The 24,803-nt window shown below is 45.6% G+C and overlaps 2 protein-coding genes across 4 annotated transcripts in view; one reads left to right on the forward strand and one right to left on the reverse strand.

Moving 5' to 3' along the window:
* LOC142896527 (zinc finger CCHC domain-containing protein 24-like) overlaps nt 1-13,735 on the reverse strand; it is a 30,084-nt gene extending 16,349 nt beyond the window's left edge. Inside the window, 3 exon segments of the mRNA XM_076038229.1 lie at nt 9,453-9,653; nt 12,996-13,072; nt 13,105-13,735. Of these exon segments, the coding sequence (XP_075894344.1) occupies nt 9,453-9,653; nt 12,996-13,072; nt 13,105-13,270 (444 nt within the window). The 5' untranslated portion in view covers nt 13,271-13,735.
* Nucleotides 13,736-15,026: 1,291 nt separating this feature from the next.
* Nucleotides 15,027-24,535, forward strand: LOC142896526 (annexin A4-like). Of its 3 annotated transcripts, none has more exons than XM_076038226.1 (15): nt 15,050-15,222; nt 16,775-17,066; nt 17,796-17,878; nt 19,057-19,419; nt 19,716-19,803; nt 20,017-20,111; nt 20,397-20,510; nt 20,700-20,790; nt 21,258-21,337; nt 21,437-21,493; nt 22,171-22,264; nt 22,422-22,517; nt 23,509-23,567; nt 23,681-23,803; nt 23,916-24,535. In XM_076038226.1, the coding sequence occupies exons 2-15, from the start codon at nt 16,796-16,798 to the stop codon at nt 23,973-23,975; spliced, it is 1,674 nt and encodes a 557-aa protein (XP_075894341.1). In that variant the 5' UTR covers nt 15,050-15,222; nt 16,775-16,795; the 3' UTR covers nt 23,976-24,535. The 3 variants fall into 3 exon arrangements, with proteins under 3 accessions (XP_075894343.1, XP_075894341.1, XP_075894342.1); XM_076038227.1 differs by having other exon boundaries at nt 15,057-15,222; nt 19,183-19,419; XM_076038228.1 differs by lacking the exons at nt 22,171-22,264; nt 22,422-22,517; nt 23,509-23,567; nt 23,681-23,803; nt 23,916-24,535 and adding an exon at nt 21,883-22,065 and having other exon boundaries at nt 15,027-15,222.
* The last annotated feature ends 268 nt before the right edge of the window (nt 24,536-24,803 follow it).

A 24,803-nucleotide genomic window follows, 5' to 3' on the forward strand; every position in this document is an offset into this window, starting at 1 on the left:
GCTAGTTATTTTTTTTCTCTTTCCATTGTCTTTTTACAATCTGAGTGAGTCAGTGGTCACCACAGGCATCTGATGGACGGGATAATCTCCATCTATAAATCTTTAGAACAATCGCATTGGATACAACAAATTCCACCAGGCCCAGAGAGTCCATTCGCAGTAAAAGTGCTGAGAAGTAAATGGACGACGTTGATTGTGGACAAACCATCCCTTCAATCCACATGCCACATCTGTGACCTCATCTATGTTTAATACAGTCCTGATTTCTGGCGAGCCTGCCAGCAAATGGGATACAAAGATGCTTCAACAAAGGGGAAGGGAGGGAAGAGACTCTTGCAAAATAGGAACCACAAAGGGGGCCCCTATAGTCAACATGTTTACATATAGACAAACATACTATATAGGACCGCCTGCGCGGTCTGTTGCTGCAACTCTTTTTTTTCACCCTCTGTGCAAGATCCAAGACTGTCCAAACATACTTGAGTCCGACACACCACTGCGATGCAGCGAGGGCCCTGCTGGGGGAACAATACGGGGCTGCCTTCCTGACCTCTGCGTCTAACAGATCCTACAGACACACAATGACCGCCTTAATTACCAGCCTCCATTCCCACCACTTGGGCTCTCCCCAATGGTGCCCATTCAGAACCCGCAGTCTCTCCCGAAGGTGCCCATTCAAGCGCGGCACAAAGCCGGCAGTGTCGGCCCCTGATCTCTTGACACCGAACCTGGCCCTGTGTGCCAGCGCTCGCAGCGCTCGCAGCGCTAGCGATGCCACGGCCTGTTCGCTCGACCATCTCTCAGTCCGTCAGTCCCGTGTCAAGGATGGATCTCCATCAAAGCCACGACGGCTGGTGCCACGGCCAGGAGCAAAGAGTTTGGCCACATGCTGATCCATGAAACTGAGAATTTCTTTTTGCACCTTGATTTGGCCTTCCAGTGAGTCCAAGTAAACAGAGACAGTTCTTAAGGTAACTGTCAGGTTTTTATAGTTGGGTCCACAGAACCAAATGGGGTTTTAAGGAGGCTTTGAGAAGTTCAAAATCAACGTCATTTCTTTTTACTGACCTGATTTAAAAGTCAAATAATCGCAACTGTAAACGACTTCGACAAGGACATTTCACAACATGGCCATCATCTGTTTGACCTCCTATCCTCAAGGGTCAACACACAAGCCGGACAAACAGACTCAGGGACAGTTTCTGTCTCCAAGCTGTCGCCACAATAAACAATCAAACCAAACCACCGAGCTTAAGAAATACAGAGGTCATTGTAGGATGTCCTGTTGATTAGGACACTCTGTCCGAAGATCAGAACACCGTATTACATTTCAAACAATGAAAAGTCAAAGTGCGAATGCAGTAACTGAACAGAGACATTTTTTTTTTTTAAACAGAGCATATATCAGAGCGTTCTTGAACCATCTTGGGTCAACCCTGAAAAAAAAAAAATGCAATTCAAGGCATTCTTCATATGATGAATGTATTTAACATTTTTGGACGCCAGTGATGCAATGCTGAGTCAGTTCCCGGGGGGGAGTTAGATAAGGGAACATCCAGTGTGAGCTCAGAGAACCCACTGGCCCTGTTGCACTAACAGGACACCATGCTGCAGTGAAAATCTGACTTTTGACCCCCCCCCCCCAAAAAAAAAAAAAAAATCCTTCCCTCCCGTCGCAGTGAAAGGCGAACCATCCTGTTCTAGTTCCTGAGGCCTCTGCGTATGGGCGCTGACCCCCTCCCCGTAACACTGGAACTGTGTTAAGAACATTAAGACGGGCCGCAGGACTGTTACAGTACAAATTAGTGGCACTGTCGCAGGTTCTGAAGCAGAGAAACTGCCACAAAACTGGCTCTTTAAGTGAAAAGAAAGCACTTAGCAGATTCCTGCTGAGCTCATATAAAGCACAAAGAGACGACGAGGTGGACTATAAAGAGACAAAAATAAGCAATGACCTGGTTTTTGTCTGCTGCCTGCAAGGGCAGGCTTACATAAGCAAGTGCCTGATGCACAACATTGTTTGTTTTGCTATTTTAACCCCATACTTCATTTGACAGTGCTAGCTTTGTAGTGTAGATCACATTAAAAAAAAATAATAATAAAAAAAAATAAAAAGATTTTCAACATGAGAAGAAGAAAATCAGGGGGCTAGAAACACAAGTACAGAGCTTCTTGCCATTTTCATAAAAGTCTCACTGGGTGATGTCGGGTTCCCTTTGAATTGAACTGTACGTCAACACGAAACCGCGGCGCAGCTGTAAGTTTACCTGCTCGTGGCCAAAGTGACAGCGCGGCGCCTCCCGGAGAAGAGGTTAGAGGTGTCATGGTAACCAAAACAGGAAGTGGCGCGATTGTTGTCTCAGCAAATTCTGAGAGGAAGAATGGGATTTCTGTACTCAACACAAACCAGCTGGCAGGAAACCACACTTTTATCTTTCTTTTAACTTTGATTTCCTTACAGAGGAAGTGCCCTCACTCCCATCGCGCCCTCTCTCGCGGCTTCTCAGGCTTTTCCGACCGTGCCCCGTCCGTGTCTTCCCCGCAGATAAAAGCCAGCAGTCCCTCATGCCATCGTGGTGACACGTCCGAGCGGCCTGCCTGCCATAGCAAATAACTGCAACCATGTCAGAGCTAGGCCCCGGGGTACAAAGATCATGTGGGGAAAATGTGAAGCATTCTCTCATGACAAATGCTGAAGTGTGACCGGGGTGTTGAGAGACTGTTTATTGACAGGGTTAACAAACTGAGGGGAGAAAATGCAGGGAAGGCAGAGAACAGCTGGGCTCCGCTAATGTAAATACATGATTTCAGTGAAGGCAGGAGCTTGGTTAAACAGATAAGAAGAGGACACGCTGAAGCTATTTCTCTTCACTGGGACAATCAGCCTCCGGGGGACAGCTAACATCTCCAGCCACGCTAAGCCGTCCTAATCAGTTTGAATTACTGAGCAATATATTTCAGCACCATGTTTCCAATACGAGGGGTCTTGCTCGGGGCTTGTTGTTGGAGATAGAGGCTGCGCACAGGAAAACCAGGATTCTTAATTAAATGGGGAGAGTTGATTGTACAGAAAGATACGTGGCCGGGCTGTGAGCCATCGTGTTGCTTCAGAAAAGACCAGGGTGAAGTGAATGAGATGGATGTCCTCAGTGACTGAACACTAGAAATCCAAAAGCATAACACCACAAAAAAAAAAAACCTCCTCCTATATGAAAAAGTAATAACATTAGACAAGATTTGGATACTAGGACGAGGGAAAGATAAATATTATAGCTGAACAGACTTGGAATACGCAAAGAAACCCTCCAGGGTAAATCCTGCTTTTCATTTTCAATGTGCATTATCTTACTTTGGGCCTATTTAAACAGAAAATAATTGTCCGTCCAAACTGTAATGTAACGCCTTTCACCGTCTCTCAGAGTCAATATGACGGTAGAGGCCGTGCAGGCTCGGAAGGTGAAAGTTATCTGCAGGCACAAACATTATTCACCAAAGACTTTAATACGCTCAGTGGGAAACTGGGTGTGCCCACACACTTGTCTTAAGCTGCAAAGTACACAAGTCAGTGCTCGGCGGAGCTGTAACACTAATAATAAAGTCTAAACTCGCGATGTGTATTTAACACATTAGTCCCCGATCCCCCTGTCGCAACAACCGCGCTGGGCGTTAAAACCCCAGTGGTTGCTCGCTCGCCTCACTCCCACTGGCAGGACTGCTGCATTCAACTGCTAATGTTTGTTTTTTTGGCGGACAAAATGGGCTGCAACACCTCGAGAGTGAGAGTGAGAGAGAGAGAGAGAGAGAGAGAGAGAGAGAGAGAGAGGGGGGGGGGGGGGGGGGGGAACCCTCACATTGTGGTTAAACATTACTCCAAGTGCGATGTGCCTTTGGGGGGCGTCGAGGAGGCCGTCGCTTTGCAGCTTGCCTCTGGTCTCCGCGCTGACACCATTATGAGAGATTATGGTGGCCATTTGTCACACAGGGCCGACTCGTGCTAAAATACCCAGCTGCGTGCGGGAGGTGTGAGGTCCGACGCGGCGGCCACATACCTGCTGGAAGGTGGCAAGACCAACTCGCAGCAGCGGCTGACTCACGGCGACTGGAATGTGTGGAACTGTCAGCGTTTGGGATGTCGAGCGGGGGCTCATGTGGCGCGGCGATGCTAGCGCTGAGCTCAACAGGCAGTCAATCGTGAAACGGAGTCAAAACAGCGCCGCCGCACTAGCCTGACCCGCCGTCAGCCTGCAATTAGTTCACTTTCTTCACCTCGTTATGCTGAGAGCATGAAATATCCTCCCCACTTTCCCACAGAGACCAATCCGTGTCGTCGCTCTTCGGCTAAACTCTGCGGCCTTTTCCGTCGTTTTGAGCAGGAAGAGGCTCTGCTGTCGCAGCTTTGACGGAAACAGGGTGAGTCTGAAAGTTTGCGCAACCCTGACAAGTCAGATATTCACAGGGCAAACCCAGAAGAATATTCCGCAATCACGTCCGAGGATCAAGGATTAGCATTTCAGCTATTGGCGTAGCTAACCTGATGTCAGCCGTTGGTCATTAAAGTCGTTAAAGTGAGCAAACGTAAAAAGTTCATCATGATTTATTAAGTGGTAGAACAGAGAAAACAACTATCTTACAGGAATAATAGGTTTGTGTAATCCTCCCCCCAACCCCCTTGCTCCTCTTCGGACAAAAGAAACATTATCTCCTTGCAGTAAACAAGGTTCTGTATGTATCATTGAGCGCCATGTGTTTTTCATCCGCCATGATCCTTCATTCTATGCCTGTCTCTATATTTACAGATGGTAAGGTCTCTTCAGTTGGAGCTGTTTGTTTGATCTACAATCAAATTAATTTGTCTCACAGCGGGCCCAAAAGACAAATGTGCTCACCGTGACAGGCCCATTTAGCGGCGTGCAACTCACAAAACTTAAGCGCATGATGCACATGGTTCTCCCTATGAAAGGCCACGGAAGTCAAAGGCCTGGCCTGTCCTTTTTGTTTTGATGCATGAAACGAAACGCTGGATTGATGGTCTTTGCACGACTCTGGCCATGGAAATATGACACTGAAGGCAGCAGCTGGCTATCCGAGGTTAGCATCTACACTGGAAACAAGGGGGATGTTGTGATGCAATGCATGGCAGGAAGGCAAATATGTGTTTGCTTAAAATGTGTTTAAAAGGCTCTGAGAGTTTGTTATCTCAGCGCCCCGCGGTGAACACTGAACTCAGCATTTCCACGGCGCGGTTTGAGCCGCTCCGCTGATTGCATATCAAGAGGAGTTGGCAGCTGTTAAGTTAAATGGAAGTGTATCTTAACAGTTCTTTCTTCGAGTCATTAATAATAATTTCACATAAATGGAAACAGGCAGAGTGAGAAGTGAAGTAGTCAAAGGTGTCACGGCACATGGTTCTCACTTGTGAGGCCTTCCAGGCGAGCGTTTCACAGTTTCTTTTCGTTTCGCACTTTGTTCTTGTGAATCTTTTCTCAGCACGTCCTAGAAACGGTAATTCTGGAGGACTGAAACCGGTCGGAATGCAGCCCGGGCCGGAGAGCGGTAACTCAGGGTTCTGCTGTAGCTCGGAGACACGCATAAAACCATATGCACAGCGGCGAGCACACGGCAGCTGCAGCCACCCCCACACCTACAAATCTACATTCCGGCAGAGACATTTTCCATTGGTTAATCTGCCTGCGGGGAGGCAGAGCAAGTGCATCGTTTTGAACAGTCGAATGGGGAGCCGGGTGCAGGGGGGGAGAGGTTGGGGGGGTGGTCTTTGTCCACAGAACAGTGCCACCAAAAATCATGAGTGCAAGTTGGAAGACATCTTGGAAGAGGGCCAAAGTGGCAGCGAGGGGCGGGTGGGGGGGCCACTCTGCTCATAACTGGGCGAGCGACCTCATTTTCTGAATAAAAGCCAGTTTACATAACACCTCTGTCCCCATGACAGAGCGGCCGGGCAGCTGCTCCTGCTGACATCAATTCAGAGCCTCCACCGTTTAGCGAGGAGCAATCAATGGCTTCAGACTGGGGCTCGGCATTTAAAGGGTGGGCCCTTCTTTTCGTGGCCAGCAGCAACAGTTTATTTGGGTAACACAATAAATGTCAGTGTTTTTCAGCAGCAAGACTGTTTGGAACTGACATAAAAAAAAAAAAATGTTACGACGTTCCATTTAAATGAAAACGCTGTTGTGGCATCTCAGCTAAGCCTGTTTTTTTTGGCCTTTCAAGCATCAAGTTATTACTAATATATAAACTAATATATATATATATATATATATATATACATATATATATATATATATATATATATATATATATATATATATATATATATATATATATATACATATACACACACAAACACAGACACAGTCTGCAAAATAATGTATACACATATCAGGCAAAGAAAAACTTGCATAAATATTTCATCTATGTATATTTCAAGTATCTATCTATCTATCTATCTATCTATCTATCTATCTATCTATCTAAGTATCTGTCTATCTATCTATCTATCTAAGTGTCTATCTATCTATCTATCTATCTATCTATCTATCTATCTATCTATCTATCTATCTATCCAAGTGTTGAGGTACCAAACGTTACCTAAGCAGTAGTTCACCATACACATAAATGTCTGGAAGCCATTGGACACCACCTCTTTGAGCTTGTAATTATAAGAGGTCAAAGGTCATTTTTATTAATCTTGTGACGTCTGAATAAATTTACCACTGAAATATTTATACAAGTTTTTCTTTTCCTGGTGTGTGCAAACATTATTTTGGCTGACTCTGGATATGTACTGTATATATGCATACACATATGCCCCTGTTTGTTTTAACCTTAACAGTTTCAGTTAGCGCACATGAAACAGCCAACAGGGAAGTACAGACTGCAGCCTGTCCAAGCCATCAGGACAGGCTGCATCTTCCTGTCCAAGATGGCTTGGACAGGAAGGAGTGTCTATGCTGGACCAGGATGAAATACTCTTAATCACTCCGTGAGGCCAGAGCCCCTGTTTTCATTGGCAGAGGGCGTCTGGACATGACAAACTATTTAGTGGGAGGGGAGGATGGGGAGGGTGGTGGAATCATCCACACAATCATTCAAGTGAAAGCTGGCCATAAACTGTATGGGCATAAAAATCAATCAGTGAGCCTTTTAAAAACAGATTTACGCGGGACTAGAGAGAGAGAGGGAGAGAGAGAGAGAGAGAGAGAGAGAGAGAGAGAGAGAGAGAGAGAAAAAAAAAAGAAGCTGTCTGGAAAATGACACAAGTCTTGGCCGATTGGATGTTTTAAATGTCTGGCCATGGCGGACTCCAGCTGCGGCTGCGAGAGGCGCGTCACACGCACGGCGCCCCGCTACAGGTAGTGAGTGAGGCAGCGCCGGCTCAGGCCAAACTTGGCCAGGCCGCCGGCAGGTGACAGGGCAATAGTGTAAGTGATGTAGCACAAGCGGAAGGGGGATTTTACGGGAACCAAAAGCCCAGAGGAGGCTTAAATAACCGGGCTGGTGTTGAACTGTGGAGGTGCTGAGGACGTCTGGAGACTTTGCTGCTTTTATTTTTATTTTTTACATAAAGTTGGCAGTTTAACGAACAGCTAAAATACAAACCAGGCCGAGCTGTGTTTTCGAGGTCGGCACCTCGATGAAACCCGCAAGTCCTTTAAGTGCGGGCGCCAAAACGAAACATTCTCAGCGAATGTGTTTTAACAAATAATGATAAAAATAAATTGCCGATGCATACGTGTGCAACACAACGTTCACACTGGATGATCTAATTCCCACACTCTGCAGTCCTGGAGCTGCCCGGGAGATGCGTCATCAGTACATAGGTCTTTTTCGGAGACCTCTCGAGAGCAGTCATCATATGTCAGTGGGCCTGTCTAAGCGTTTCAATCTCACATCTGCTCCTCGTTACCGTTCCATGCAAAAGAAAAGCGAGGCCAGGCTGCTGCACCTCACCCAGGGATGAGGAAAGGGCGAAAGTTGGGGAGAGGCGAGCGTAGAGAAGGAGAGACGAGAGGCGAAGAGGGACCTTCTCAGACAACAATAAGTGGGAGAGAGAAAAAAAAGATTCTTAGAAGGATATCTTAATTGCAGGGAAAGCGGCCAGTGTGTTCCCAGTGAAAACAGATCAGGTCCAGCTGTGGTTTACAAGCGTCCGTGTAGCACCGACGTGACAGTTCAACCACCACAGTTTCAAGGGTCCATCCCTTCCCCGACAAAATATGGCTTTATAGTGTCCAGGCACGGACTCCACATCGCACAGTGGGAACAGGCTGTTCCTCCTGCTCCGGCTACACAAACCTTGGAAAACCAACCTGAGGAGATTTCAAGTAAACTAGCAGAGATGGACAACAGCTGCCCTGACACCCGTTCAGTTTCAAATCAGTCTGTTGGCAAATCCAAAGCCACTTCATTTTTGCTCAAAACCTGCCTCTTAAAAGTACAAATATGTATATATACACACACTATATATATACTATATATACACATAGTTTTCTTTTTTTATTTATAAAGAAAAAGAAAACTATGTGGAAGTTGGTCGCTGTTGCATGGTGATACTTCCTGTCCTCGGCTACATGAGATAAAGGATTAGCGGTTTACTTCTCCATTTTTCTGTTGGTTCTTTAAACCACAAGCGAAATGTGGTTAAGCGTTATGATATAAAGTGAGTGCACTTGGCATACTTTCTCATACTTTATCAAGGACGTCTCCTATGATTAATCATCCCAGACAAAATCAGTGAGTATCCAGTAAGCAGCATATTTGGATATGGTTTAAGATTCCTGCTACAAGTGCTTGACCTTCCACGTGTTGTAGCAGCCCTTTGTGATGTCATAAAGGCCTGCTTGATTGACAGAAGAGCGGCGGAGACTTGAACCTGTCCGAGGAGCTCTCACGGTTGACAAGCGCGGCAGACACATCATGTGCTGGAGAGACACGTTGGCAAAGTGGCTCTTTGCACCACAAGAGGACTCAAATCCGTATCCAAAGCACACAGACTGTCCCGACCTTTGACCTCTCTGCTCGCCGCCCACTTTAATTTATCGTGGTCCTTACGGTTGGCTCCTCGCTTTGGAAGGCTGTTGCCGTTAAGATGCACACAGGCGCACGTACACACACACACACACACACACACACACACACACACATGACTGGAGCAGACAGAGGCCGGCCTGTTCAGCAAGTAGGTCAGACCGGAGCCAAAAGAAGCAAGAGAAATACAGAGAGACAGGCACTGGGCCGGGGCGAGCGCAGCTTTGAGTGCCATCATTGACTTGCATGAACCGCACGAAATGACGCCCGGGCAGCGTTAAGTCGCACGCGGATATACGGCAACAAAAACACGCCAACGGCGTCCAAGCTCAGTGTCCACGTCAACTCTCCCGTCGTCAACAGTCCACGCCGTGCACCGGCGATTGCCGGGGGGGGCGGAGTCTCACCTGGGGGCAGTCTTTGATGTAGTGGCCCTTGTTGAAACACAGGTGGCACAGGTAGTTGGGCGGCGGCCTCTTGTTGGGCTTCCTGGGCTCTGAAGAGAGGGAGAGGTCTGAGAAGTGGTCTGTCAGGGAGCTGAGTCCATCCACGATGTTGTTTAAGGAACCATAGGGAGACACGTTCTTGTACACATTGTTGTTGAGGGCCTGCAAGATAGAATTAGCAAACAAACAAAAAAAAAAAAGAGTCACAATTTAGGCGTGGTATTGCATTGGGTTCGAGGCAATCTCAGGGTGGCATCGCACTCAGTTTACACTCATCAGCCAGCAATCACAGGACCGCATGCCGAACAACCGATTACAAAAGATGGAATTATACCGACATTGATTTTCTGGCTCGGACCAATAAATACGTTTGTCAACCCTCTTGTGAGAGACTTGCAGGAGGAGGGAAAAAAAACAACAGAGAAAAGAAAGTTAGGGTAGAAAAAAACTCCCTCCACGATCATTTCTCTCATTAAATTCAGAACATCTGGCGGGAGGCCCAGCTGTGCTCATGAGCTGGAAAAGTACTGAGCATGTCCGCACAGAAAGACAGGAGTTTTTTCGCCGGGGATGACTCATTGTAAACAAGACGGGAGGCATGCACCCTCGCCAGCCTGGGGAACATCAGCGGCGTCACCGAGCGCCGCTGCCCCCGTTTCCGCGACCCGCGGCGCCTGCTGGGAGTCGCGCGGCCGCGCGCCACAGTTCCAAGGAACCCAGCGAGTCCGCTGGTGCTCCACGCCGCCGGAATATTAATAACCGAGCGCCGGCGTTTGCCTGCATTCCCAGATTTCCCTCTTAAGTAGCGTCTTCCTCTGCTCAAACCCATTCCCGAAAGCGCGGGCAGGAATTGACCTCCGGGTGAAACTGGGCTCGCTTTCGCGCGGGGCGTCTCCGTCCTCACATGGTCGGCCAATTATCCCACGTGCGCGCGGCCTCACCGGTCGCCCGCCCCCTGACATTTAACAGTTTAATTGCGCTAATAACGAGCGCTTCCAGATAGCGCGGCGGAGTTGAAATGTCAGGTGCGCGACCAAACTCTGGCAAACGAAGCCCCCCACCCCCCTCGCCGCTGACAGCACAAGGTCTGGCCATGCACGGGAAGGGGTCTCATGCTGCGCAGCGCAGAAAACATAAACTTGGGAGAGCCGGCTGGGGCGCCCAGCCAAGTCTTTATCTGCAGTCTGTGAGAGGTTGTCTTGCTAACCAGCTCCAGCTTTAAGGCTCATGTTCATTTATTACATGTAGTCATTGTAAATCAAGCGTTTTTTTTTTTTCTCTCTCTCTCTTTTTCGTCCCTGCGCTTTTTCTCAACTTTTCCATCTGCCGTGTGTTCCATCGGCTCTGCGTCGAGCTGTGTTTCGGATTGCCCGCCCCTTTTGGGATTGTTTTCAATTATTTTTGCAAATATCAAGCTGGAGACGGCGTCCCTCGCGTTTCTCCTCCTCAGTTCCGGCCTTGCAGGCCTCCTGCTGTTGCGGCCCAAAAGGGAACCGATTTCACACACATCTGCTAATGGTGGGGCGGGGCTCGTTTGTTTATTTGGTGCATCTGTTCAGTGACAGAGTGAGCAGAGAGGGCAGCGCATTCTTCAAGCGCGCCACAATGCCTTTGCACGTCGTCGGCCGGGACAATTAGGGCTGACGGGCTGTCGGTGCCGGTCGCAGCTTGAGGTGGACAACCGCAACAGGTCGCCGACTCTCTTCACAGGTCCGGCGATGAGGCGTCGCCAAGGAGCAAGTCTTGCACGATAAGTCTGAATGAAAAATTGCCAGAAGTTGTCTCTTCAGTGACGAAATAGAAAAACTCTGCTAACTTCTAAGTGGAATTCTGTCAAAGGAAACTAGTTATGAAGTCCCTCATGAACAACAAATCCTGAAATGCATCACTTTTTTCCCCACTTTTCATCAACTGTGTGCAAACCCTCGTCACGAAGAAAAAAAACAACCTCATTTTGCATTAGTCATTGCATCACCAAATCTCTGCAGCGGTTTATTTCCCTTGGCTTCGCCCGGCCTGGTGAGTTGCAAAATGCAAGCCCACCCCCCCACCCAACCCCACCCCACCCCCTCACTCCACCGCACCCCACCCACCCTTTTAAACCATTTCCAGACAGCATTGCGCTCGGTTTGAAACACTTTATACTCGTGTGGATTAAATAGCATTACACAATCGCATGTAACGTATAATACGCACACTCGACTTTCAGAGGACTGTTTCGTGTTAAATGACTTCAAAAGGCCTCTACGGTTACCCCATCAGAACGAGCACTGGCTGTAGATGGCGCACACATACACACTCACACGCACTATGCCTTCACCTCTAAGGTTTCCAACATAGTGTCACAGTAACGCAGATCTAAGAAACTTAACTGCAGTTTAATCAATACACTGGAAGCCTGCATCTCCTTTAAACCATTTGGCTCACACCAGGTGATTATTTTCCTCTGTGTGTGTGAGTGTGTGTTCAGGGATGTGCCTGTGGGGGGTTCTTTCTCCACAGTTGGGGTCCGCCGTATCAGGTTTGCCCCATACTTACATTATCAGCATGTTTGTCCCCTAAAATTATACAGCGTTGCAAAAATAGACAATCTGTAAACAAGGATTGATTTTGTTAGCACAACCAGGTCTATTTGAAGAAGTCTGAGGGAGGCAGACCTTAGCAGCAGGCTGCAGCAGACAGGGCCGCACAGAAGGGGAAATCTATTTCCTCCTCACTCCTAAGATCCCGAATCAGGTCTCATTAAGACACGCGGCGGTGCCACTTTTAATTTAACAGGTTGCAAAAGGAAAAACAAAGGCTCTATTAACCTGACTTTTTTCTCTTTTGACCAAATGACTTTTAGTCAGTTTGATCAGCAGCTTAACAAGAGAGACTTGTTACTTTGCCCAATTAAACAAGCCTCACTCGCTTCAAAGCATAGCTTTAAAAAAAAGAAATCAGTCGTCTAAAAATAACAAGCAATTTCGTAGTTAGGCAACAACTGTGAAGTACTCATAGATGAAATATAGTCCGGTGACTGCTGTTGTTGCACTGTCACCACTGCCTACTGTAAACATTTGCAAACTTGCAAGTATGTCCGTATTCCAGCAACACAACATACCACATGGCCTATTAAATGGACTTTCAAAGAATAACGAATGGTTGCGTTATACACGCGGTAAATGTACTTATTTATATTTTACAGGCTGCAGGCTAAGAGCCAGGCACAGACTTAACATGCCTGCTGGCTGCTATGCATCATTTTTGTTGTGTGAGTGTTCAGTAATAAACATAAAGTACAATGGCGGTTCTCCATATCCTGCCAGAGGAGCATGCCGAGCAGACATTTGTTGCACAGACGGTTTGATGAACAGCGACCGAGGTTGAGTGTCATCTAAGCCGGTGTGTTCCCGAACTTTTCTGCCGGCAGGGAGGCAGGCAGGCAGACGCTGTGTTTTTCAGTTTCCTGACGTGAGACGGCGCAGATACAAGTGTGTGCGGCGCGGGCTCGGCGTCTCTCACCTCGCTCCTCTGTAGCTGGAAGAAGTTGTTGAGATAATTGGAGTTGAGGGAAGAGGAGCTCAGGTCCGCCGCTGCTGCTGCCGCCGCCGCCGCCGCCGCCGCGCGGGACTCTTGCTGAAGGTGCCGAGGTCCGAGTGCGAGGAGTTCGGTTCGGGTCGGAAGGCGTCGAAGGCGCTGGTCTGGTGGGGGTCTTGCAGGGAGAGGTAGACCCAGTTGAGGAGCTGCGCGGGCTGGTACACGGAGGCACTCGTATCTATGGCAGACAGCAAGCTCATCTTTCAATTCAAATGGCTTAACTGGATTTTTCCACCGCTGACTCTTCTTGGACCGCTCTCAACTCTTGTCTGCCGTTTTTTTTTTTTTGTTTTGTTTTTTTTTTTTGCTTTTTTTGTTTTGTTGTTGGTCTTCTTCTTTTTTTTTCCTTTTTTTTTTTTTTTTTCCTTTTTTTTTTCCTTTTTGGTCGTTGTCGGCAGATGGCAAGTGTCCCTCTTCTTCTCCTCTTCCCCGTAAAGGTCCCAGTCCTCCTCACACCGGGAGCCTCGACCCTCTGCAATCTCACTCGAGAGTCATTGCGCTAACATGTCACTTTGGAAAAGTTCGCCCAGCTCCCCATGGTCCGCTATCTGCCTTTATTGCGGCGGCGGGGCTGAGACCAGCTCGTCGAATATGTGATGAGGACACGTGCTGCGTCACACGGCTTGCGACCAATCAGCTCCTGCCTCGCATGAATTATCCATATCCCGCAGGACCATGACAGGGAATGGGGGAAAATAGTCTTAGGATCCATGTTTTCACTTCTCAACACGCCAACTTCACGACAAATCTTAATAATTGCCCCTCAAAATTCGTTTTTTACCGCGCTGTCACCATGTGAGAACAGATGATAGGGACTATTTTGTCAATATTATTCAAAGTTTTATTCCCTATGTGTGGTTAAAATGTGCGAATGGTTAGGATATGAACTGTGGATATGAACTTGCTTTTGTAGTCACTTCTGACTTGGAGAACATTTTACACTCTTTCTATTTTTTACTGGATTGGTCATCAACTATGTTTCTGCATATGTCATTTCCTCATGCGGGGCATTACATGTAAAAATAAATAAATAATGAGTAACGTTCTACATATGTATGTATGACCTATCTTATTATTCTATCTACGGTTGTAAAGTAGTCCTGCGCAAAACAATGAACAAACATATTTTATTTTATTTATTTTTTTGTACTCTTAGTATCTAATTGGAAAAGACTGGTCAACCGAAGTAGTCCATCAAAAATATTTAGGACCTCCTCGAGCCTCTTGGACGTCAGAATCTTTTTTGCAAGTTTCAGAGATGGCGCCCTCTTGTGGCAAAAGTCCCTTCTCAAACGCACACACACACGCCCATTCGCCCAGGAATGTTGCATAATTCGCAACAACCATTTTCTTGAATTATTGCCCTTGTCTAACGTAATCTTACTCTTTTGTTTCACCTCGAGGTATGGGGTTGTTTAAAATGTAACACTACATCAAGAACCAACGCAGTTTCTTTCTTATTGTAAAACTTAAACAATCTTCTTTTGAGGCGGTGGGAGAGAGTCTTTTATCTTATCTTTCATACACATTCACCAGAATGTATTCATGGGCTTTTTAGTTTTAAGTCTAAGCTAAGTCTGTAGACTCAACCACAAATACAAGCAGTAAAACAGTATGTAGAGGAAGCTGCATCCAACTTTTGTAAGTATGTTCACTACAACTTTTAAGATAATAAAGTTAATATACTACTTTAAAAAAGTGAGTGCCAACAAGACTGAAAATATAGAGCTAAAAAAAAAATATATCAACGTTTGTTTTGTTTTGTCTAAATATAGCCAACACATTGCTAAACTAGTTTTGTTGGTCACCCGTCACGTTGATTGTGGAGCAATTTAATGACTATGTGTGTGTGTGTGTGTGTGTGTGTGTGTGTGTGTGTGTGTGTGTGTGTGTGTGTGTGTGTGTGTCCAGTCACCTTTTCCGTCCCTGTCGGTGACGTATGCGTGATTCTATAGTGTGTATTTGCTGACGGGATTTCGCTAAGGGACGTCCTCTGGGCCACAGTGAAGCAGCTCTCTTTCGACAAATGGGTGGGTTCCCGAAATGGAAACATTGAGTCCCACCCACAGCACGTAAATACACTCAGTGCTGCTCGGCCGCCTGTCATAGAGAGCCAACTTCCTGAAAGAGACTGCAAGACGAGCGACGATAAGTAAGTGCAAAAAAAAACAACCAACAACACTCGACGGCTTCGATCATTTGCTAACGTTTAACTATGAAGTTGTGTTAACCGCAAGGTTTGAGTTGTGTGCGAATAAAAGGCGCCTGATTTCGCCAGTCTTTCGCTTCAACGTCACTGCGCTCCTCCCGTCGGCCTGCATAGATTGACCAAGAAGGTGTCTACCGGGTTGTAAAAGCTTGCTTCTTTTTTTTAAGCGTCGGACTGAATTTTCTTTAGTTAGCATCCTTAACGAGCGAGCTTCTGGCAAAGAAAGCGTTTAGCTGCGGTGTGACGTTGACTGAAAACGTTACGCGTTATGTATGTGAGATTCGGAAGTCGTCTTAACGTCAGTAACGTAGTTGAGGTAGAAAATTTGCACAGGCCCGAAGCAGTTTGCTAACATTAGCCTGCTGCTTAAGTGGTTGAGGAATGGCCAATGTCTTGTCCTCCCGTATAAATTAATCTTATTTTATTGACACAGCTCTACCATGAGATTTATTTTTATTTTATTTTACTTCATAGAGGGAGTCTTTTAGCAGTCTTTTACAACAGACCGTATTTATCGAGGTTAATAACTTAAACGTTTATTAATACTTTACTCACGTTAAAACCTTAATGCTAACCAGTAGACACATTCATATTTTACTGCTCTGTGTTGGGATATAAGTTGGCACATAACCTTTTCCTAAGTTACTCTGCATGTTCACTAACAATTTAACTAGATTCTTGAAGTATTAACAGTATAATTCAAATAATCCCCAGCCAGGTAAATAAGGTGTTAAATTGGCTCTGATATGATGATTTGACCGTCATTTCATGTGTGATTGTGTCCCAGCATTCAAATATGAATGAGTGTTTCTAAATAAGCTTACTCAGATGTACACTTCCCAAATTAAGTTTGTTGCCTCATTGTGGTCTGACCGTTGATGAGGAAAGATGTTACGCTAGGCCATCGAGGAACTGGAAGAACTGTTTAATTATTATGTGTTTACAATCCTGTGACCGTTGTGTGTCATGACCCTTGAAATTAGTTCAACGCAGTCATTTGGCCCTTTAAAAAAATAGACCTAAATATTACAGCATTGAGTCCATGAGACTTCACGTATGTCATCTGGAGTCAGTTTTCCATTGGAACAAGAAGTCCTGGTGGGACACAGGCTCTTTATACTGAGCATAGTTTTAAAAAACCAAATCAAGTTTCCATGATGCCACAAATTAAAAATAATAATAATAATAGTAAAAAATAACAATTTGCTTTTAAACTCTTTTCACATTTATACTTCAAATGCAACATTGCTCAAACAGTTTTGTGGAAAAGGGCAGAATTCCATCCAGTGGTAAAGAGCACAGAGGTCAGTTTAACAAGTGGGTGGGTCTTCAGTGATCATGTTCCTGTGTGAACAACTCCAGACTGCCCTTATGGTGCCTTTAACCTGTGCCTATATAGATGTGTCTGTTGGTCATGGTGCAGTGCAGTCTGGGTCTTATTTAAACTAAAGCTAGAATGAAATGGCCCAGCTTCTGACACCTCTTTGTTTGACAGCTCTGTTTTAGGTTCAGAACCATGAGCTACCCCGGTTACCCCACCCAGGCGGGCGGATACCCACAACAGCCTGGAGGCTACCCTCCGCAGGGCAGTGCTTACCCTCCACATGCTGGTGCTTACCCACCGCAGCCCGGAGCTTATCCTCCCCAAGTCGGTGGTTACCCTCCAGCTGCTGGGGGGTACCCCCCTCAGGCAGGTGGCTACCCACCTCAAGCAGGCGGTTACCCACCACAGGCAGGAGGTTACCCACCACAGGCACCCACCGGTTACCCACAAGCACCCCCTACAGGTAAGACCTCTTGCAGCATTTTGGATTCAGCGAATTGCTGCAATTTAAACACTTTGATTCATTTGTATTGGTTCACCCAGAGCTATTTGCCAGCACTTGTTTCCAAATTGCCAGGCCTACATTTGATTATTAACTAAGCTATCAGGGAGGTAGTTTTAGATGCAATATTTATGATACTGGTGAACTGACATCAATGTGTCCTGTGTTCCTGAACATGTTTAATAAAGCATTCTTATAACAATTAGGAAGTGTCCTTAAGCTGACTCAGAAAACACTTCAGTCGGAACAAAACTAAAGTAGCATCTTATTAAATTGTTTGTGTACATATAATCTTTTGACATGAGTACATTTCTGACATGAGTTCAGCATAAGCCGAAAGGATTTTAGCCTGAAGTGTACAGGGCGAGTCCTTCCTGTCACGCAAGAGGAGGAGGAGTCATGAGAATTAGGTCCAACAGGGTGGATTCTTGCTCCCTCACAGCAAACAGTCCTCTGCTGTTGCTAAGGGAGACTTGCCCCCCCCACCCCCCCACCCCTCTCCCTCTCACACACACACTCCCATTCACCCTCCATGGCTGTTTCACTTACCTGTTAACTTGTAACTAGCAGAGAAGGGAGGAGAAGTGAATCTCATGCTGCAGTGCTTCCCATCCTCAGAGTGTTCAAGAGTACAATGATGTCCTCTGTGATTTGTGAGCATCAGCATCCTCTTGTGTTTGTTTGCTGCAGGCAGTTGGGGCGGCGGCCCTACTGGAGGATATCCCTCGATTGGTCTTGATGGCTTGTCCAACCCTGGATACAACGCTGGCATGGTAAGAGTCACCCTTAAAAAATAGAAAATTTTTAATTTAAAAAAAATAATGAAAATGAATGAAGGACTGATCACACTATTGCACTGAGCGTTCCAGTTAGAATGAATTAGATTCCCTTTGATGGACTGTTGCGGTAAGACTTTTAAAGTCTGTAATTCAAATTAGCTCATTTGCGTTGGCACTCTTAGCCATCTCCACTTTCCTATTTTCTTGCATGAGTCATCTCTTCATTCTTGTCCATTCTTTCAAACTGATCTACTGTGTGTTAGTTTTGTTCGTTAATTTCTGTTCACTATCTTTCTGCACTTTCAATTTCTTGTTGACAAGTCTACATCTTTCTATCTTTTTAAATGAATTGCATACCATGGGTGCACTTTATTTGGATGAAACTGAATGAAAGATTTCACAGTAGAATAAACTTTATCTCTGGTAAGCACTTTGCAGGCATCTAACCCATGTCGCTCTGGGTGTGTCAGGTTTTGGTGAACTCAAATGCACAACAACCACTGATGCAGTTTAAGATGTTTATTTAAACGGGGAGGTCAGGCAGTCCAGGGTCGAGAACTAGTGCAAGCGGTGGGAGAGGCAGGCGGGATCGGCGTCGGGGACGGGTGGAGGTTGATAACAGCGAAAGGATCCAGACGGGGCAGACGAGGGACGTAGTCAGAGCCAAGCGGGGTCGTTACTGGGGAATCGGTCCGAGGACGAGGCGGAGGCAGGGTCGGAGATGGGCTGTTGTCAATCGGGGAACGAAGGAGCACGACAAGGAGACAGACGCTGGATTACTGGTGCAATGCAAAACAGATAATCTGGCAACCGGGGAACATGGGAGACTGGTTAATAAAGGCAGTGCAGATCACAGGCGCAGATTGTTGGCTATCAAGATCACCGGCGCAGACTGTTAGCATGGAGACCGTGACACTCTGAGGCTTGGTTCTCAGTCTGGGCAGTGTTTCTGTATACCTGGATGCACAGTATACACCAATTTTGAGATATGTAACCACAAAACTACTTTTCCTCGAGTGGAAACATTGTTATTTATTAATTACAACAAATTTAAATTATAATCGCATCCAAAAAAGGTGTCACCCAGTAACTTCTGCTTTGCATGAAAAAAAAAAAAAAAACTGTCATCATCTGTGCACAAATTATGCAGTGCCAATCTTTCCAAACCACAGGCTGGTCAGGTCCCTGCAGGAATGGGGGCTTTTCTTCCAAACACCTCTCTGTACGCTCAAGCCCCGGGGGCTTGGGCCCTTGGTGGCCTCGCCCCTAACCAACAGTCATATGGCCTGTACCCACAGCCAGGAGGACACATGCCCCAACCCCACGGCCAAGGGATGGGGTACCCCGGGCACCCTGGCCAGCCCATGCCTGGTTACCCTCGCGCACCATCACCCAACCCACCCATGGCTGGTTATGGAGGAGCACCTGCGCCCATGCCAGCGTACCCGCAGGTGCCTTCGCCCAATCCATCCATGCCGGGATATGGAGGAGGCGTCCCTGGAGGAAGTACCATGCCTATAGCGCCACCTATCAATGTAAATGTTTGTTCAACGTCACATTCAGTTACTGGCTTCATATTTCTCAAACTGTTTTTATTCACAAAAGCATAAAGTCAATAAGGGTATTCATTGTTTTTTTTTATCTGTTATATGTCACACTAGATTCAAATTGATTTTTCTTTGTAAATGATGATATTGTAAAATGTTCACACTGAAATCCATCCCGTACTTTACAAAGCGGCACACATTTGCATCTTTTTTTCCTGTTTTGCGTTGTCTGTCCCTTTGTTGCATTTGTTAAAATTTCGCAACGGGTGTGTTGATATTGTCAGAGAGGCTTCCGGGGATCAATCAAAGACTTTCCCGGTGCTGATCCCCTCAGAGATGCAGAGGTGCTGCGCAAGGCCATGAAGGGCTTTGGTGAGTGCTGCTGGCACAGCTTTGAGAATTGTACTTATGTTTGGCATCTACAGTTTGGTATGTCTGATCCCTAAAAATACAGCTATTCCACTGGGTATTTGCCCACTTTGGTCCTCATACTCTCCATCTTGCTTTTTTTTCTGTCAGTTTTCATCTAGTTAAAGCATTTGTGTGCGGAAATATTGAATTTCTTTTTTTTGCCTGTCCGTCCAGGAACTGATGAGCATGCCATCATCGAGTTACTGGGAAGTCGCTCCACCAAGCAGCGTGTGCCTCTGCTCCGATCCTACAAAACTGCATACGGAAAGGTACTCGTCCTGACGTTGCCCGTTTCTAAGTTTGCAATGCGATGGATGACTCAGTTTCAAAAGTACCAAACCCCTCTGCGGAGCTCTCATTTCTAAAACTCGGGCGGTGCATGGTGACGGGCAGGGAGCAGGTGTTTGCACCACCATGAAAATGGAAAGGGGATTGAATGTCCTCGTAGCTCATTGTCGCTGTGGCACAGAGCTGCTTGTCGAATTATTCCCTTTTTTTTAAGCAGCAGCGATGATTGGAGGTTTTATTTATTCCAAGCATGTTTCCATTCGCAGGATCTAGTTAAGGACCTGCATTCCGAGCTGTCTGGAGACTTTAGGAAGATGGTCATGGCCACTTTGAAGACCCCTGCCGAGTTTGACGTTTACGAGCTCAACAGTGCCATAAAGGTAAAACACTCGTTCATAATTCTGCTTTTGTTTTTCTCTTGGAACTTTACAAATGTGACTTTTGTGTAAGCAGCTGCACGGCACGCAGGTTTGACTGAATGTTCAGTGAACACAAGGAGGAATCTAGGTGCTGTGCAGCCAGAGGCGGGTGAGCTTGTCAGGCTCACCGTGTTCTTCTCTCCGTCGCAGGGAGCCGGAACTGATGAGGCCTGTTTGATAGAGATCCTGTCTTCGCGCTCAAACGCAGAGATCAAGGAGATAAATCGTATTTACAAGCAAGGTGCGTTGCCCCGGGGCAGCTCCTGGTTTCCTCTTTATCATGCGGTTTTCTGACATTAGGAGATAAAACAAGGGTGTCCTTTTTTTGTTTGCCACAATAGAGGTTGTGTAAATAGGACCTTTTAGGTAAGACAAAATAGAAATTTCGCCTCTAAACTAAAGACACATAACGAAATTTGTGACATAATCCCACCTAAAACAATTGCATTTATGTCATTATATATATTCTTCCCATAACCATGATCACATCTGTTTAATAGCAGTCATAATCCACAGCTTGAACATCAGTCTCTGTTTTAATTTATCCCTCCCGTCTATTAACAGACTCAAATGAAATGTAAATTTTGCTCCCCAGTGCACGCTCAGAAGTTATTAGCGCCGCTAACAGAGCAGTTTTGCTGGTCCCTCAGTTGAGATTAGCTCGCTTGTTTGTCGCATTCATTTATTTATTTATTCTTCCCCTTTCAGAGTACAAGAAGTCACTGGAGGATCACATTAGCGGAGACACCTCGGGCCACTTCAGAAGGCTTCTGGTCTCTCTTGCTCAGGTTTGAACACTGCACAGAAAAAGTTTATGTGGCCTTTTTTTTCCCCCCGGTGACAGCTTTTAAATTTAACGAGGACAACGCATTGCTGTATTTTTTCAGGGCAATCGTGACGAACGAGAAACTGTTGACGTCTCCCTGGCTAAACAAGATGCTCAGGTAAACTTCCAATGATCAAAATCACTGCTGTTAACAATGTAACACTGCATTTAGCTGCAAATTGGTCAACCCTAAAGGCATAGTGCACCTGAAAATGACATTTCACCCATTTCCTAATGAACACTTTGTGGATTTAGATTCTGCTGACATTGTCTCATTCAGTTTCAGTCTTTGGAAAGAATTCCTCTCAATAACATGGTCATAAAAAACAACAGAAGAAATGTCCCTATGCTGCTTATGTAGAGTCGTTTCCCTGTCTGAAAGACGTGACAGTCCAACAAGACTCAGAGTGGCAACGTTCGCAAGCAACTATTGCACCTTTGCTGGAGCTGTGTTCACAGGATCCGTGCAACGTGTCATATTCAGCACTGTCTCCTTATGTACTGCAGCGCTTCAAGAAGCTCTGCGTCTCTCACTCTGAGATCGTCTACACACATTGTGCTCCAGAAGCACGTAAACACACCACAATGCTGAAGTGTGCAACATGCGAGCTTCTCTAGCTGCGGTGCAACACTTGCATGAATCAGGAAAATGTCACCACAAACCACATTCACAGTGTGGTAAGGAGTAGTGGGGGGTGGGGGGGACTGTTCCTTTAACTTCCCAGTTTTAAGTCCTAGTTATCGTTTGCCCTCTTTTTTTATTTGCTGCAATTTCTCTCCAAATTGTCCCTGCAGTCTCTCTACGCTGCTGGAGAAAACAAGCTGGGAACAGATGAGTCCAAGTTTAACGCCATCCTCTGCGCCAGGAGCAAACCTCATCTCAGAGCAGGTGCTCCTTCCTGAAGACGCGCTCGCAGCCGTCGTCTAATTAAAGAAGCATTAAGGCACAGGGCACACGTTCCAGTTGGCTAATAGCTGCTGTGGATCTTGTGTGTGTGTTGTGTGTGTTGTGTGTTGTGTGTGTGTGTGTGTGTGTGTGTGTGTAGTGTTTATGGAGTACCAGAAGATGTGTGGCAGAGACATTGAGAAGAGCATTGAACGGGAGATGTCTGGAGATTTGGAGAGTGGCATGTTGGCAGTCGGTAAGGATTCAAATCTATTCCCAGACAAACTGCACCTACATTATGTCAACCTGAATCGAGCCTCCTTTACATGTGCCTCTGTCATATTTAGACTTTTTCTCTACCTATATATTCATCTGACTTTAAAGTAAGTATGTGATAAGAGAGGAGAATATACATTCATAATCTTTTTGTTTTGTTTTATTTTCCTTTTTTACGGCTACATTTCTCAGGGTTGTGGTACAGTAACCTGTTTGCACATGTCTTATTATTACCTCCATCCACTTTGCACATTTTCTTTGTGAGTTTCTCTGTCGGGTGTTGAACATCCTGTGGAATGCCGTGCTCATTTCACAACCCTGTGTGATTGGTTGTTTCTGATTTCACACTCTGTTTGCTCATCATTTTTAGACGAGTCACGTTTAAGGTGCACCAATCAGTCTTCAGAATGAGTGGAGCTGATGGCAGCTCGTCAATCTCGCTCCTCTTTTTGCTCTAGATTATCTCAGTTCAGAAATCTGGCTGTGTTTTATCACACACTGTGTGACTCTGTCAGACGTGTGGTTGGTTGCCAGTGGTTTGTCACTTCTCCGAGGTGCCGGTCAGGTAGTGTTCAATAATCCCATCACAGCCTGTTTGCCAACAGCAGCTGCCGCCTGATGTTGACTGTGTGGCTGATTTGATAAGTAAACACCACCAGATGGCAAACGTGTCAGCCCTGAACGTGCTTCAGGTCCCGGTGGAGCTCTTGACGTGTTCATTATCATGACTGGCTGCCTCCAGATCGACAGAATATCATTTAATATTGATTAGTGCATCTTTCATTTTGCTTGTCACGGTCTGTCTAGTTTTTTTTTTTATTATTATTTTTATGATTTTATTACTTATTTTTCTCTCCTGGATTTTAGATTAAAACATGAGTTTGCCCTTGACAGTGACTGTGCTTTGTTTTTCTGTTATGTTAATAAGTGAATTGTGGTTTTGTTACTTCTAAGTGTTTTTTGTGTTTCAGTCAAGTGCATTAAAAACACACCTGGTTACTTTGCGGAGAGACTTTACAAGGCCATGAGGGTAGGAAACTGGCATCTTTATGTATTTTTTAGTATTTTTTTTCTTTGTTTTGCAATTTCTTTTTATTGTATATTTTATTGATATCAACATAATGTATGTGTGCATTTGTTTAGGGAGCTGGCACCAAAGACAGAACCCTGATCCGTGTCATGGTCTCCCGCTCTGAGGTGGACATGCTGGATATTCGCCAGGAGTATGTCAGGAACTATGGAAAGTCCCTGTACACAGCCATCAGTGTAAGTGCCCTAGTATCCGATTTATTGTATCTACAATCTCACGGATGGGTTTTATCAGAAAAAATGACCGTGGCAACTGCTCAATAAAGTTTTCACATTCTCTTTTTCACAGGGCGATACGTCTGGAGACTACAAGAAACTCCTCCTGAAGTTCTGCGGGGGCAGTGACTGAAAATAACCGTGTCATTACAGGCATGTTATGTTCTATAAACGGTCGCTTTCTGCTCCATCTTATGCACTATACACAAGCCACAAGGCTGCATGCCACGCCAGTGCTTTTACTGCAGCGTTTACCTGATGTTTGAATGCAGTCTGTTCTCTTTGCTGGGTTTGCGAGGTGAATGTCAATTGCCAAAATGCTAGAGATTTGCTACAAATTTGCTACGTTAAAATTTATAAATCTATATTTTTAAAAGATGTTTTATTTGTGCCATTACTATCATTGTATATGTCATGTATACATGTATACCAGCTGGCCCCGATGTTTGGCAATGCTGTTTAGGAGCTAAACCATATAGTGCGCTAAGTACCATGTATGCAACACCTTTATAATCTCTTACATATTTTTTGCTACATGTAACACATTTTTTTCATAATCTGAAAGTGCTTTTTTTGCAGCAGGTATTTCTGCTGATTCTTGTGTCATATATCTGTCATTTTGCTCTAGCATCACATTTCATGAATTATTTTTATTTCGAAGTCGCAGAAAATAAACATCAATTTGCACCTTCAGTTTTCACCGTTTCCCGGATTGCACGTCAATGTGTTGGGTCACTTCAAGAATATCATAAGCAGCAATAAAAGTAAGAACAATTGATTCACTCAAGGCAGCAATAAGTCTATTATGAATGCTATTGTCTCGATGGGACTTTAGACAGCATTTTCCGACATTGCATTGACCTTTGACGGTTAATTCATGGTAGTAGCCTCCTTAGGCTGCCAGCAGAGGGCAGTCAACTCCACTCTACTCACCCACGTCAGCGTTATTACCAAGGATTTT

Source organism: Nelusetta ayraudi, unplaced genomic scaffold (genome assembly GCF_046127955.1).
Source record: "Nelusetta ayraudi isolate G7.1 ecotype Tasmania unplaced genomic scaffold, CSIRO-AGI_Nayr_v1 ptg000056l, whole genome shotgun sequence".
Lineage (NCBI taxonomy): Eukaryota > Metazoa > Chordata > Actinopteri > Tetraodontiformes > Monacanthidae > Nelusetta > Nelusetta ayraudi.